Source organism: Puntigrus tetrazona, chromosome 13, assembly GCF_018831695.1.
Source record: "Puntigrus tetrazona isolate hp1 chromosome 13, ASM1883169v1, whole genome shotgun sequence".
In the NCBI taxonomy this organism is placed as follows: domain Eukaryota; kingdom Metazoa; phylum Chordata; class Actinopteri; order Cypriniformes; family Cyprinidae; genus Puntigrus; species Puntigrus tetrazona.
Window position 1 is genome coordinate 11755596 of NC_056711.1, and position 15561 is coordinate 11771156.

A 15561-nucleotide genomic window follows, 5' to 3' on the forward strand; every position below is an offset into this window, starting at 1 on the left:
CTCATCTCTGTCGATCTTTCACGTCTGGATCTCAGACATATATCCAATTGGTTTTCCTCCCTTACTGTGCCTTAAACACCATAACCCTATGTTAAGCTGAACAAAACAGAAACATCAAGTTAAAAATATACAAATAAATATCTGAATAAACATAAAACTCATTAGTGTTTCCTTCATAAATGCTGTGGCATTTCTAACCCCGTTCTCACCTTTTTCTCTAACCCGTTTCCCACAGTGCATTGGGAAGGAAAGCAGATTACATCCTTTTGTTTCTCATAATGCCAGTACCAGTGAGGGCCAGCTCTGTCGTCTTGGGGCCGTTTGAGGCCCTGACCTGCTCTCTGTCACCCATGCCTTTACACACATCATTGCCATCACTTGTTGACATTCTAGGACTCCAAAAGACTGTGCCATCGACACACCTGTTGTCCCTTCGATTCCTTCATCTGTGTCCAGTGAGTCAGCTCCTCCTCTCCGGAGCTGTTCAGCCCCAGAGAGATCCAGCCAATCATCTCCTTCCGTTTCATGCTGCGCTTGTTGTAGACCGACAGGATGAGCGTGACGTCGGAGAGCTGGAAGAGAGCTACCTGAAACACAAAGGTCTCCTTGTAGGTGGGGTTGGGTTGGCCTCGGCAAATGGACGTCTTGCACTTGGACATCTCTTGACCCATTGAGTTCAGCAGAGTCAGCTTTACGTACGTGTCTGAAACAGGAGGAAACAGGACGTCAGTCAGAGAACATTTGGGATCAAATCAGTCAAGAAGACTAAACTTGATATGATCCTGAGAAATTTGAAATGACTTTCCTTGGCACTTTCTTACAAAAACATCACCTGATCAGTATGTTAAGTTTGTTTTACAGTTTTTTTAATATTCAAAAAACGTAATTTTGTTAATATACATTTGTATATTAAGTCTGTTATAAATGTATAATATAATATATTATCATTAGTCTTAAGTAGCATGAGTATATTTGTGGCAAAAGCCAAAAATACATTGTGCACAGTAGTAACACAGAATTATACATTTTTAGATTAAGATTTAATTTTTGATTAGTAATATGCATTATTAAGAACTTCATTTGGACAACTTTAAAGGCAGTTTCTCCAGATTTTCAAATACTTGTATCTCGGATTGTCAAAAATAAATCTTAATCTAAAAATTTATAATTCTCTATTACTACATTGGACATCAGTGGAAAGCTTATTTATTCAAATTTCAAAAAAATTTCAAAAAAATGACCCTTATTAGGTTTTGTGTTACAGAGGCATATAATATAACATATAATAAGAAGATTAGTGCTATCAAACGATTAATCACTAATAATTGCATCTAAAATAAACGTTTTTGTTAGCAATATAATATAATATAATATAATATAATATAATATAATATAATATAATATAATGCAATTATTTGGATTCTTGGAATTGTTCAATGGTAAATCTCATAGTTTTGTTAGATTTATTCTTAAAAAAAAAGAAAAAAAGTAAGAAGAAACACAAACATTGTTATAGAAAATAAATATATTTTGTTTTTAAGGCAGTTTAGACATTTGCTTTTACAACAAAACTACGCACAAGGGCAAAAATACACATTTAAATAAAAATAGAAATAACAAAACAGTATAATAATAAACAATAGATTTTAAACTGGGAGAAATAAAATAGAAAAATTGTAGGTTTCGGAAGTTGGGACATTAAATTAAGTAACAGGATCTAGCGTTATGGTAGAGTTCCTCTGCCAGCATGGAGGCATGGCAATGCTTCAATCTCTCAATTTATCTGAAAAGCAATTGATTATGCCATTCATTAATACAGGATGAAATTTATTGGCTGAAAATGGGCCATTCAGTTTCTTTTTTGCATTAACGCTCGGCACGAATCAATGCTCGCTGATTAATAATTGAGTCCCGCATCACTCCTCTGTCTTTTCCTTTCAGAACCTTTTGAACTGCGACTCTACAGATGCATTGAGAGCAGACTCTGCGGTAGCTCTAGGCCTTTCACCGGGTTTAATTCAGAGCGCAGTTGAACTCCTGCGAGCCTGCTTTCTGCTGCCCTGCCTGAATTCACTACAATACAACAGACGTCGGTATTCTCTGTGTCTTTGTGTCGGGGCGACGCTTCTGTTCTGCGAGTCATCGAGTGCGGGCTTCCTGTGGAGTCATCCTGCTGCGTTTTCAAGAAAACGTTTCACTCTCCTCTATTTTTCCAACTAATAGAAGAGGCAAGCTAAAGAAGCGCTGATTTCAGAGATGGGAACACAGACTCGTACCTGACACTGAGGAATCATCTCCAGCTCCTCAAGCTGAATGTGATTTCAATGTATCCAGTTTACTTACTTCCAATGTACAATCCAACGTAACGGATTTCATTAACGGTTAAGAGGGCTGATTAGACTTTGTGATGCACTTATTCAGAGATCTCAACACTTCCGTCACAGCCATAGAGATCAACTTCTAGTATTCTACACTATGTCCCATTGCCCGAAATCCTGGTCATCTGAATTGATGAAGTTATTTATAGACAATTACTTTCATGCATACATGTACAGCATCATTTTCCTTTTTGCATTCAGGTCAGAGAAGTTAGAGTCAGAGAAGATTTTATGTCCATAGAAAGCACATTAAATGTAAGTAAATGTAAGTCTACTTTTAAGGTTTATTGTGCTTGAAATCAGTAAAACATTCTTCTGTGATACAGAGGAAAATGTACGATATTTATTTTTAGCTCAGAAATGCAAAAACAAAGATGAAATAAACTAAAACATTTTGGGGGAAAACAACAATTTAAAGCTGTAGTACACTTATTGTTTTTAATGCCTAAACCCTGTTTAGTTTTTGACCTATTTCCAAATATTCCCCTTGCAATGCAACTACTATCCATCTGCTATGTTAAAGCTATTATGTATTTTAAAATTAATTATATATGATACATTTTATAAGACATTGTGTGTGTGTGTATATGTAACTAATACATTTATTGTGTATAAAACGTTTCCAATGTGTAAAACAAAAATATAATAAAATGTAAAAATGTATAATAATAATAATTAATATTTTAAGTTAGCAGTGAGAGTCCCCTCAAAAATTATATATATATATATATATATATATATATATATATACACACACACACACACACACACACACACACGCATATAAACCCCTCCAATTTTCCACAGTCTCCAAGCACAGAACCACCACTCACATGGCAACAAGTCTACAAAGATTTCTACATCGTTCTGCCAACTAACAGTCACATGACAGGAAAGATTAAAAAAAAAAAGCAAATGTATTAAAAAAATTCAGAACATTAAAGAAAAAGACACATGGTTAGGGGACGCATGCAAACATCACTATAAAGGACAAAATAACCATCCAACATAACATCTCAAATAACAGCGTTTTAACCTTCTCCATGGATATAGACTGAATGGATAACGTATTTCAAATGTTTTACGCTAATTTGCGCTCAAACCTTTAAGCATCCATGTAGAAGTGTTCGCCAGTCTAACACCAAGGATCGATAATGAAGAGAGGAAGTGTGAAAACAGAAAGATGGATGAACAGCATCCGATGCTGATAAAGGTAGCCCCAGAAAACTCACCTCGGATTATGTACACCTGCCCACCTATCAAGTGCTTTAGACAACAGAACAAACCGTCTGACAACAGGAGAGAGGAGAGCCAGCAAGAGCAGAGGGGATGGGAAGACATCAGGGAGAAAGAGAGAGAATATCAACAACAGCAGGAGAAAAAGAGCAGGTCAAAAGGTCTGAAGGTCCAATGACATCACATTAGGTCAGATGTAACGTGTTTTTAAAGCACACTGCATCACTTCAGGTTAAGGGCCAATGCAAAAAAAAAAAACACATGCAGCCTTCATCACGTTTCATAACGCTTTCTGAAACTATACGGTGAATGTCATTTCATGACGATAGTATTTATGAGCAGTTATGAGTACTTTCTGAAGGCTCTTATATTGTGCTCTTTGACTGAAGTGTGACGGAAGCTTTGGGAAGGTTAGGAGGCCATTTAAGGCAGCGTGTATCAGAAGGGTGAGGGGAAATTATGGAGCGAGAAAGAAAGAGGAAGCACCTTTGGTTGTCAAAGGTGAGAGGTGACACTACTTGATCCTGAAAACCTTATACAAGATGATCCAGGAAATTCAAGATTGATCTTGTGGATATGGAGTGTCTATCTAAAGCAAATATGTTAAACAGCTTTCGGACTCACTGGGAGGTTTATTTGCAGCCAGGTTTTTAAAGTGGCTTCCTTTGATGACCTCCACAGAGAGACGTCCTGTAGTAGCGTTGTACACAAGCCCCAGCAGGATCTCCGGGGCTGACCCCTGAACAGCAGAGGGGAACGACGAGGCCGTCTCGCTGCACGATACGTCTGACACACTTGCCTGAGAGTCACTGCCCTGGGGGAAACACACACATAATCTTTGGTTAACTTTTCATTTTAGAAAAACATTATTTTGAATTTTATACACATACATTTTATGGCAAAATCATTAGGATATTAAGTAAAGAGCATGTTTCATGAAGACATTTCCTACTGTAAATATACAAAAACTAATTTTTTTAGTATTAACTTTAAATATTATTTTCTCAGTATTTAGATTTTTTGTGTTGTTTGATCACAAAAAAAGTACTTTTATTTTTTTATTCTCAAACATTTGTCCTGATTATTATTTGAATCTATGACATTTGAAAACATGACAATTATTATTTCAAACATAAATATTTTATAACAACTGTTTTTAGTTTAATGCATAATTGCCAAACAAAAGTATTTATTTAAAAAATACCTTTGAAGCGGATCAAAACCTTTCATCAAATGTCCTAGAACCTAAAAGCGTTTTTGTCTTAGGAAAAGTTTTAGAACCTTTTTGGATCCACTCCAAATGTTGACTACTGTACACATACATATATACATATACAATATATATATACACAGGACTTGGCATTAACTTTTTTCCTCACCAGCCACTGTCTAAAATCCCAAGTCAAATACTTCCAAATCATTTTACCTATTTAAAGGGCATTTTCCCCTTACCATATTAAATGCATGCATAATATTTAAACAAATTCTTACATTTTATTAATAATTTCACTTAACGAAATAAGACAATATAGGGCTATCAATCATATGAAATCAGGATTTACAAAACTGATCTAAAGCGCCAGTAGGTGGCAGCATGTTCAATGTCTGATCTTAATTAATGAGTCGTTGAAGCTGTATGTTATAAATATATATAAAAACCTTTCTTCTTTATTTTTCCTCTGTGTGCACTTGCATTCATTTGTTTTGAATTCTCCATGATTCTCTTACATAGGCAAGCTGCGTGAGCCTCGTTGCCGTTACCTTGTTGTTATTCATTATTAATGGCCGTTTACATGCACCGAATTCAATAAAATCAGAACCATTCTCATCAAAATGTAAGTGCAGTTAGATGTTTTAGTCAGATTAGTTGAATTCATTCACTTGCCCCTTAAAAAAAATGACTCAGACAAGCATTAATGTCGAGTTCTATTAAGCCTGCTGTATATTTAAGTCAACCCGCCAGAGTTGACTTAAATGTGCATTGGCAGGTGTTAATGTCAAGCCCTGTGTATACACTCAAACACTCACACACATTTATTTTTTTTAAACATCTTTTAGTGCAGTATGCTGACAAACTGTCATTAAAAAAAACATTTACTAAATTAGAAAGAACCTTTTTACTGGTACTGGTTTGATCACACTCACAGGTATGTTGCAGCAGGGGTCCAGTATGATGGGTACCGACATCTTGCCCTGCAGGTTGAGTTTGGTGAGGTAGAACACCTTCTCTCCGAGAGCCTTCTCCTTCTTCATCCTGCGGACGCTGTACAAGCGGAACCGGACGGCATAGTTCCCGATCATCTCCGACTCGATATGGCTGAAGTGAAAAGTCTCTGTGAAGACGGGGCAGGGGCCACGCTGGATGATGGTTTTGGCCCTCTGTTTTTTGGTGGGCAGCAGCACCAGATGCACCTGCCAGGAGATGTTACCGGTGCGTTTGAGAGAAGGAATGTCCGTCAGAGCCGTTATCGTGACGGACAGACGCTGGTCAGACGAATCGTAGTCGAAGATGACGTCGAGAGTTCCATATTGAGCGAGAGGCTCGGGGTCGTAACCTTTGGGAAGCTGAGCCGCCGATCCACGTGCAGACAGATCCTGCAGAGATGATCGACAGAAAAAGGAAGACATTTTCTGAGGCTCGAGGTAGTGTGTGGCGAGTAGATTAATATGGTACCTGTGCAGGAGTTTATGTTTATATGAGCTCTTATATGACTGCTTTAATACTAAAAAAAATGACAAATTCCATGATGGATGAAGATATTTGCAATGACTGATGGCTAGGATTTTTATTGCTACCATTCATATATCAAAGTTAGACAGAGGATGTGGCTCAGTACGTTCAGTGCTGCTGTAAACATATCAATTATTACGGAGGTGTCTACAACACATGCATATTAAATTACGAAGCCGTTAGTTCATGCATCTGTGTTTGTACGCATGCGATGTCAAGGTAATGAAACTATTAAAGTACATTAGCTAATTACACGTGACAGCAATGCCCTAAAAACTGAGAGGTAAAATAAGCTAATAAAGACCAATCAAAATGAGCTGCTCACTATAAAAACGTGTGAAGTCTTTTTAAATTGAAAGGGTTGAGGGAACTGCGAATATAACTTACAAAATAGGATTTGTATCTTTGATATTTCAGTTGCCAGATGTGACAACAATGAATTTAGCCTCACCGTGAGTGAATATACATATCTAAATTTGCTCCAAAGACACAGATCATTTGAAAATCTGTTCACGCTACTCATCCTCATATCTGTCAAAAAAAAGCTCACACACTTACTTGGTGGAAAGTATCAATTTCTTTCAAAGAAGAAAAAAAAAAAAAAAAGACTGAACCATAAATTCTATTCCTTATAACTATTTATTTAACTTTTTATTTATCAAAGGATCTTGAGGTAAGTATACAAAAGAAAACAGCTTTGCCATCAGGAATAAATGATATTTTAAAACATCCTGACACACGTATTTTAAATAGCAATATTACTGTTGTGTGTGTGTGTGTGTATTTTTGGTTAAATAAATATTGCCCTTTTTAAGAAATTGAGCTTAAGAAATCTAACGATCTTCAAAACTTTTAAACAGTATTGTGTATGTATTTCCTGGAAAATACATATACAAATATCTTTCAATATTTCAAAATGATATAGAATAGTTTTTTTTTTACCTTATACACGTATGCGTTCATTTATAACTCTAGGTAATGAGCATATATACATACGCCTAGTAACAAGGAACCTCATCTTTGCAGTGATTTTTGCATATACAGATTTCTTTGCTGAAACACACACACACCTCTGGGCTGAGTACAGCAGTACTGTCACTGGGTACATCTTCTTCATAGCCCTTGTTAAGAAAACTCTCTGTTTCCTGTGCTCCGCTGACCTCACTTGGGCATTTTCCATAGCTGTGTCTGGGGCTCTCGCTCCCGTGGGAAAGGTCACACTTGGCATCTCCCAGGTCAGAAGGTGTGCACGACATGCGTGGCGACCCGTCCTCATCCTGATAGGGTGGAGGCTGCAGCTCATCCAAAGGTGGAGTCCGTCTCATCCGCTGGATACAGTTTACTGATGCGGTGCAAAGTGACAGAGATGCATTTAGTGCCATTTAGCTTAATGTTCTCAAGCACTATGAAAAAGCAAAAAAATAGTGATGGCAGATATCATCTTTAATTTCTTAGAAAGTGCATTAAATGGAGTAAAAGCAACCCTGCACTAAGGCAGAGACTGAAGCTGTAGCCTTTGCATTTTTAGGAGACCAGAACAGTATCTACAGGCTTGTAATTTATGATACAACTTGAAAGCTCTTTGAAAGCTCTGTAACCCTAAGCTCATTTCAAGAGAAGGTCAAAAGCTGATTTTACGCAGTGTAATAAGACTATCCCCTACACCTGCATCTTCATAAATCATTCAGTTGTGGTCCAAGAGCTACAAATCACTGTGCATGCATGTGATTAAATTAAACAAATCAGTGAGTTTCATCATTTTAAATGCAAAAACTGAAGAAAATGAGAAGATATGCTGATGCTGCTGGAGTCTCACATCTCTGAAATTGAGATGAATGGAAAAAACGTGGCCTGATTTACCTGCATTCACCCTACAAGTTAAATTGCTCTGTAAAGAGAATGATCCAAGTGGCTGTTGCCATAGTAACATGCTGCTGGTCAGGACAGGAAGATTTAGCGATCTCATAAATACAGCGCATTCTCTCTTTCTCTCTCTTGCACACACACACACACACACACACACACACACACACACACACACACACACACACACTTCTGTTGGAGCGTGGCTGGGGTAACTGGTTCTGACTATTGGGAGGAGACATTGCTGATGCTGTGAATTTTCAAGTGTGGGATTAGTTATCCACCTTCTTCAAATTCCCTCACTTCCTGGATAGTTCTCAGTAATAATATTTTTCATTGTTTCTCATTTATCATAATACTTTTATTACTAATTGGATTATATTTAATAATAGTTATAAATAATTTCAAATTATGCTGACACAATTTGACACACTAAAATGATTGTTATTATTTGTAATAATAATACTTATTACTAACAAACTATTATTCTGATAATAAAATTATTATAATAGATTCCTTAGTTTTAAATTATGCTTTGAAGAAAAAAAAAAAGATAGAAAGAAACTTGCACTGATGGATCTTTAAACATGTCAGTGCCTTTATTTAGTCTTAAGAGGAGCACCACTAAAGTTTTTTTCTAAGGCGTGTTTACAAAAATAGATAATATAATTAAACTATGGCCTATTAGGCTAAGCCCCATCTATGAAACTGGGCCTATATTATAACAATTATTATTCATCCATTTGCCAGCTTCAAATTGTGCTGATAATACAATTTGTGATAAAAAAATAATTATTGTTATTATTTGTAAACAACAAAAAGAATTACGTGTATAATTATGTATATAATAATTAAAACATTATATAAAAGTTTAAGTTATTATAAGTCATTACAAACAACAATACTAATTTAAAAAGTTAAACTGAAAAAAATATTATTATTATTATCATCAACACTTTAATGACAGCATGCACTCGAGCTGATTATGCAAATCCAAACGCTGATGCATGTTCTCTTACAGGATGTAAGAATTATACAAAGAGCATCTTGTGCTTCAATGAAAGGGAATATCTGAAGTTCACATGATCAATGTCACAATATACTTTTGACCTAGAAATAGAGTGGAATCAGAAATATTACTTCTTCATTTTACATCACAACATTTTTTTGTAACATTTCATAACCCGAAAACAGAAACATCAAGATATGAAAGTACAAAAGATGGAAACTCTAAATCCAAATTCACTTTTAATGAGGACGGAGGAAAGAAACATCACTATGATTAAGATGACGGAGAAGCACGTCCGCTCTCCTTCTGTGTCTCAATGCTGAATGACGTCTTTGATCATAAACACTACAGCATTTTCAACCTCAGGCTATGAACAAGAACAAGAAAAATGCCTGTCTCTGTGTATGAGAGAGCGTGCCTATATTTCGATGTTTTGATCAACTCTCATGTCAGACATCTCTCATGTTTCAATTTGATCTGAATGCCAGAACACATGCCATAGCTATAATATTCAGTATCATCAGGACTTCGCTGAGTGATTAGTAACATAAAATTCACAGCTCAGTCGACTTGATTTTCAAGTTAACAAACGCTCAGTTGTTATGTGCGAATGTATGTCTGCACAGTACGATTTTTGTGTGTTTTTTTATGTGTTTGCGAGCAGTCAAGCAATACGAGTGTGTAAGTGTATATGTAAATGTGTGTGTGTTAGCTCCTCATGTATTATACAGATGGCCCGAGGCTACAGCCTCTCCTGCCTCCAGGAAAACAGCTCACGAGAAAAGCATGCAGTCTATCTGTCTCTCTGTGCAGTAGTTCCCAGAAACGGAGGGAAATCAGAGAGACATATCCACCAGCTTCCTGCTTTTTTCTTTCTGACAGCCCTTCCCTTTGACACATTTTCATTCTCTCTCTTCACAGCCCTCTGTAATCCCTCTACTCTGTTTACTGGAGTATCTGCACTGATTCCAGCAGAAGTATAAAAATCATCTTACAGCCCCGTATCTGTTGGATAAAAAAAAAAGCAGAGGCCATCATCTTCATCCAAGACACAGAATAACACGATAATCTCCTTTTCCGTGAGAAGCAGAACAGAGCCAAGAACTCGCTTTTCTCATCTTTCTTTATACTGCAGTTGTGCAAGTCAAACTAGTGTGTGGTTAAAGAGAGTGTGTTTGTGTATAAGAAGGGGAAAAAAAAGGGTGTTCTGGCTTCTTACACAAAAATGTGTTCTTCCAGAATTGTCCTGATTCATTTGATATCTCATGATCTAAGCCCTTTGCTTTTTGTAAGAAGCACTCCTGCCAGAGAAAGAGCAACCCACAGTCATTTTTATTGAAAACAGGTTTCATTCAGATTTTTCTACAGTGTCTGTTACTGACTGTTCTTTCTTTTTTCATTTTTTTAACTGAGTGATGCCAACATTTTAGTGGAAAACAAACATCCCTAAGGAGAAGATAAGTAGTTGAGCAGCGCCATCTAGGGTAATGGAAAAAGTTTGGTTTTAATTGGGTTCCACACTATTTGCCTTGGCCAGTCATCATATGCTTTGATACATATCATATGCAAATCATACTTACACATAACACTAATGTTCAAAATTGTGTAGGTCAGTGCGATTTTTATTTTTATTTTTTTAAAAAGAAATACTTTTATTCAGCAAAGGCACATTACATTGATCAACAATGTTCCCAAACAAATGCCGTTTTTAACACCGATCAAGAAAAGCGAAGAATTGAAATCAAGAAATGCTCCTGAAATATCTAATCAAAATATCAGAACGATTTCTGAAGGATCACGTGGTACTAAACAGAAGTAATTTCAGATTTGCCAACACATTATTTTCAAAAGGATCCATTTCGACCGTGGCATAATTTGGAATGAAAAGCAAACAAAAAAACAAAACAATCACTTCTCCCTGTCACAACGAGAATTAAATTCTACTTCCCACATCCCACATGAATGTCTCATGAGCTGTGAGAAAGCTGTAAACTCACCATCGTCTGCTGAGGCCTCGCTGCTGTAGCCATCATACTCAGCCGCCAGAGGGCAGTATTTCTGCCGTGTGTCCCAGCCATAGCCCTTCTGGTGGCGTGTGTTAGTCCCCGCTGAACCCCCCCGGAGACCCTGCGATCGAGACACGGCCTCCTGATACTGGCCGATCACCTCATCATCACTGTCTGACGACGAGCAGTGGTAGTCTGCATTCGCATAGCTCTTATCTGAGACAGAGTAAAGCAGGAAACAAAGGGGGGCAACTTAAAAACAACATGAACATGCGCTTAAATTTTGAGCACAAGAAATTATTTGAGAAAGCACTGATAACCAAATAAAGGTAACAAAAGAAGAGAAAATGTGCAATAAAATAATGACTTGATTTTGAAATAAATATGATAAAAAAAGTGCAATAACTATAAAGATCTTAAACTAGGGAAATAAATACATATATTAAAAAAAACAAAACAACACTAAAAGAACCTCTGCATGTATATTATGTTATAGATAATATATATCTGCATGCCTGTCTGGAATTTCTATATTGCCATATATACACCAATAAACACCATAGATTTTCTAAGCACAAACAGTAGAGGGCGATATAGTTTAATGATTAAAAACGTTCGCTCATAAAAAGATGTTCAGGTAACACGGTCATATTATTTTAGTCGAAATATAAATAAACATCTGTGGAAATGTGATGTTAGGCTATAGAGGCCAAGAATGGCAGTGACATGCATTAATAATTTGTGCTGAAAAAAGAAAACCAAATCCCCTGTATTTTTTTTACAAAGAAAGAGGAACAAGAGACAGGGATAAAAACATGAAATTGAGATACATATAAGTCTTCACATAAAGATAAAAGGGAGGGAAAGCAAAACAGCATTTAGACCGCAGCAAAGAACTTTCCACCAGATGAAGAGATCAGACAGATCCAGATCAGTTTGAAAGAGTCCAGGTGGACTTTAAAGAAGAAAAAGATGGTGGCGCCCCTTTTTAGACAGTCATCCAGTGAATTTCAGTGAATTTCAAATAACTGAGGAAAAATTCAGCAGCCTTATCCTCTCACCTTCAGCAGATCTCTCACTATTATTAGATTTCTTCTCCTCACAACCATCTGCTGGGCTTCTAGATGTTTTTAGTTTAGTGGACTCAGTACTTTCTTTAACACATGATCCATTTTGTTGTAGTACAGAAGATGCTTCGTCACCATTTTGCTCTTTTAACTTTTCTTTCAGTGTGTCAGGAGCCTGTGAGAGGTCGCTTTCAGAAGAGAAAGTCTCACTGAACAGCACTGAACAAGTGTCGTTGCATGTAGTCTGAGGCTCAGGGTCTTTCAGTAGGCCACACGCAGCCTGGGTCTGGATTTCAGTCCTACCCAGAAAAGGATCTCTTTCCTGGGCCTGACGTGCTACAGCCTCCTTCTCTTCCGCCTCTTTCTTACGAATCCTCTTCAGCTCCTCGGCCTGGACTTTGTGGATGATGGTGTTGACATGCTCAGCGAGTTCTCCGCTCACCGTGAATGTGACGTCACTCAGTGCATAAGCCAGGTCATCGACCTTTTCTGACACCGATTCCAACACGGCAGACATGGAGGGGAGACTTTGCTGGAAGCTCTTAAAAAATGCCATGCTGCCATGGACGGCAGGTTTGATCGGTCAGTTTATGATGAATATATGTCTGGACATTGGATAATGTAGACTGATCAGAATCTACAGTTAAAAACTACTTCAAATGGCAAACACATTTTAAACAAAAGTGATCTGAGCACCTAAAAGAAAAAAGAAATAAAAAAGGAAACAAAATCATCTTTAAATAACACAAAACTGCAATGACCATATTTATAAACTCATGATTCATTAAGCAAACAAATTACGGTACATAAGGTCTCTTAGCAGGTGAGATATCCCAGCGTGCTCTGACTCACAACAACTGTGAACTACTTCACAGGTGAGGCATGTCAGAGAGGTCAAATCTCACATCATCGTGACAGTAATTTATGCTTTTTCAAAATCAGCCACAAACCACACACAGACTGAAACCAGGAATGAGCCAAATTGCCTTTGAGCACAATCAGATGTGCCTATGTTTCGATGTATAATTGTAATTATGTATAATGATTGTAGTTGATGCAGCAGATGGTTCAGAAAAGCACGAACACCAGGTTCAGAGTTTTCATCCGGCAAATTTACTCTACTAGAGTCTGATAAATTTGGCAGCAAACATAAGTAGATGTTCCCCTGAGACAGAGGGCAAAGGAGGTCTGTTGATAATTTTTTAGACAGAGAATACCATAAGGGAGCACCTATCTGGCAGGGTAAAGCTGAATATCCTCTGTCTTAAAAGGGCAGAAGAGGGTGTCCTGCTTTTTGGCTTAATACATGACCTCCACTTTGACTGTGACAGAGGAATCATGGCCAGCATCCCTGCAGGACCTCAGAGCAGAGACATGAAAAACTGCCAGTCTGACATTACCCTCCACTGCACATACAGACATACAGCACAGCAAGATATTAAACGACGACAGATGACATTACAAATCACCACAGTCAGTGAACATTTACACTTTTAATCATCTCACACAATGAATAGTGAACAGTTACTGTTATATACTTATTGCACCAATGCTGGAGATGCAACATTTGTCAAGAAATTAGTTATTGGTGTAATTAAACTACAGTCAAGGTAATATTCAAATAATCAATACACACACACATAGAAAACAACTTTGCTACACTGCAAGCTACAAAAAAAGGAAACAATCTTCAAAAGATTTGTACTGCAATGACATATTACATTGATAAGAAGTGACAAAAAAAATTCTGTAAAACATTATTTTGAACATTGTTATCATAAAAGAACACTGATTGTGATTTCAGCAAAAAATATTAAGCAGCACAGCTGTTTTTAACATTGATAAGAAATATCAGAGCATATCAGAACAATTTCTGAAGGATCATGTTATCACAGGATTATTTACTTTATTAAATAAAGTTATTTTAAATCTTAAAATTTCACAACAATAATAATAATAACAATAATAATAATACTAATACTAATACTAATAATACATTTACTACATTTTTGATCAGATAAATGCAGCCTTGAGCATAAGAGAAAGAGCATAAGAGCATAACAAACTCCGCTTTTCCTACAACTGTACCAATACAAACATGCATTTTTTTATAATCACAACTTGCCAGTTAATGAAGAACCACTGCACTATACTACAGCTTTGAAATTATTTAGTACACAGCCATGTTTATTGTGCTTCGTCATAGGCTCACCGGGTCAAATAAGTGCAAACATACTTATCCAGTAAATGTCATTCTGATTATGCCACTGATTCTGATGCTGAGCAGAGTTATGTAAAGCGCTGTGTGTGGGCAGCTCAGTGATGCCTGGATCCAGAACCTGTCTGTAGGATGTGTGTGTGTGTGTGTGTGTGTGGGCCTCAAGTGCCCCTGTCAACAGTAGTAAAAGTGTGTAGGTGTGATTGAGTGCTTTATGGTTTAAACAAAAGGTAGTTGTGTGTATAATTGTGCATGGTTCTTTAAGTTTATTCAAGCCAGTTTTATTGTGCGAGTGTGTATGTGCATATATACTGACAATGTACATTTGATCCTGAGAGTGTTTGGATTGGTGCCCAGATTTTCTCTCAGGGATGTTACATGATCATTTTCACTTTTGTTCATTTTCAGACACACACACACACACACACACACTCGTCACACACACTATTGATCTAATAATTGGGCAGAGGCAGCTGTCCTCTCTGATCAATGTCCGACACTAAAGATCACAAGCCGATCAGCTCATCACGTCACCCTGTCTGACATGCAAACAGGAAGGAGTATGTAGCATATCCCAGAATCCCACACCACCAAAATCACCTCTAAGAAACCTCTCCATTAAGTGGTGCTAATTAGGATCTGTTAGTAATTCTCACAGACTCTGATCTGGAGCTTAGCAGATAATTAACTCTCTGGAGACTATCACACAGTGTTTGGGAATTTAGACTTATGTTATCCCGAACCTTTCAGCTTCAAAAACACCACGATTTGGTCTATCACAGAATTGATTTTACTCCGAATCAAAGAAATAAATCATGTTGTCTTTTTATGAATGGCCACTACTGTACTAAAAATACCAGTGTGAAGAGTTCAAAACACTGTTGCTCAATCCAGCTCAATGAAACATTTACAGATGGGGTGGAAATCCATACTGTACATCTGGCATTTCGGTTTCTCTTCCTCATTAATACTAAACTTCAATCAATTACCCAGAAAAAGAAAAAAAAAAACTAAAAATGTCACACATTTCTTTTAAGTCTCTTATGCTGAAAG

At 37.0% G+C, this 15561-nt stretch overlaps 1 protein-coding gene across 5 annotated transcripts in view; it reads right to left on the bottom strand.

Moving 5' to 3' along the window:
* Positions 1 to 15561, bottom strand: part of syt14a (synaptotagmin XIVa) — a 32547-nt gene continuing 16986 nt past the window's right edge. Inside the window, exons 2-8 of one of the 5 annotated variants that reach the window (XM_043255458.1) lie at positions 12285 to 12986; positions 11215 to 11439; positions 7506 to 7687; positions 5760 to 6209; positions 4239 to 4428; positions 3611 to 3667; positions 1 to 703 (exon numbers count right to left, since the gene is read on the bottom strand). In XM_043255458.1, the coding sequence (XP_043111393.1) occupies positions 390 to 703; positions 3611 to 3667; positions 4239 to 4428; positions 5760 to 6209; positions 7506 to 7687; positions 11215 to 11439; positions 12285 to 12846 (1980 nt within the window). In that variant the 5' untranslated portion in view covers positions 12847 to 12986 and the 3' untranslated portion in view covers positions 1 to 389. Of the gene's footprint in view, positions 704 to 3610; positions 3668 to 4238; positions 4429 to 5759; positions 6210 to 7415; positions 7688 to 11214; positions 11440 to 12284; positions 12987 to 15561 lie in introns of all 5 variants that reach the window. The other 4 variants (XM_043255456.1, XM_043255459.1, XM_043255457.1 and 1 more) reach the window with 4 other exon arrangements.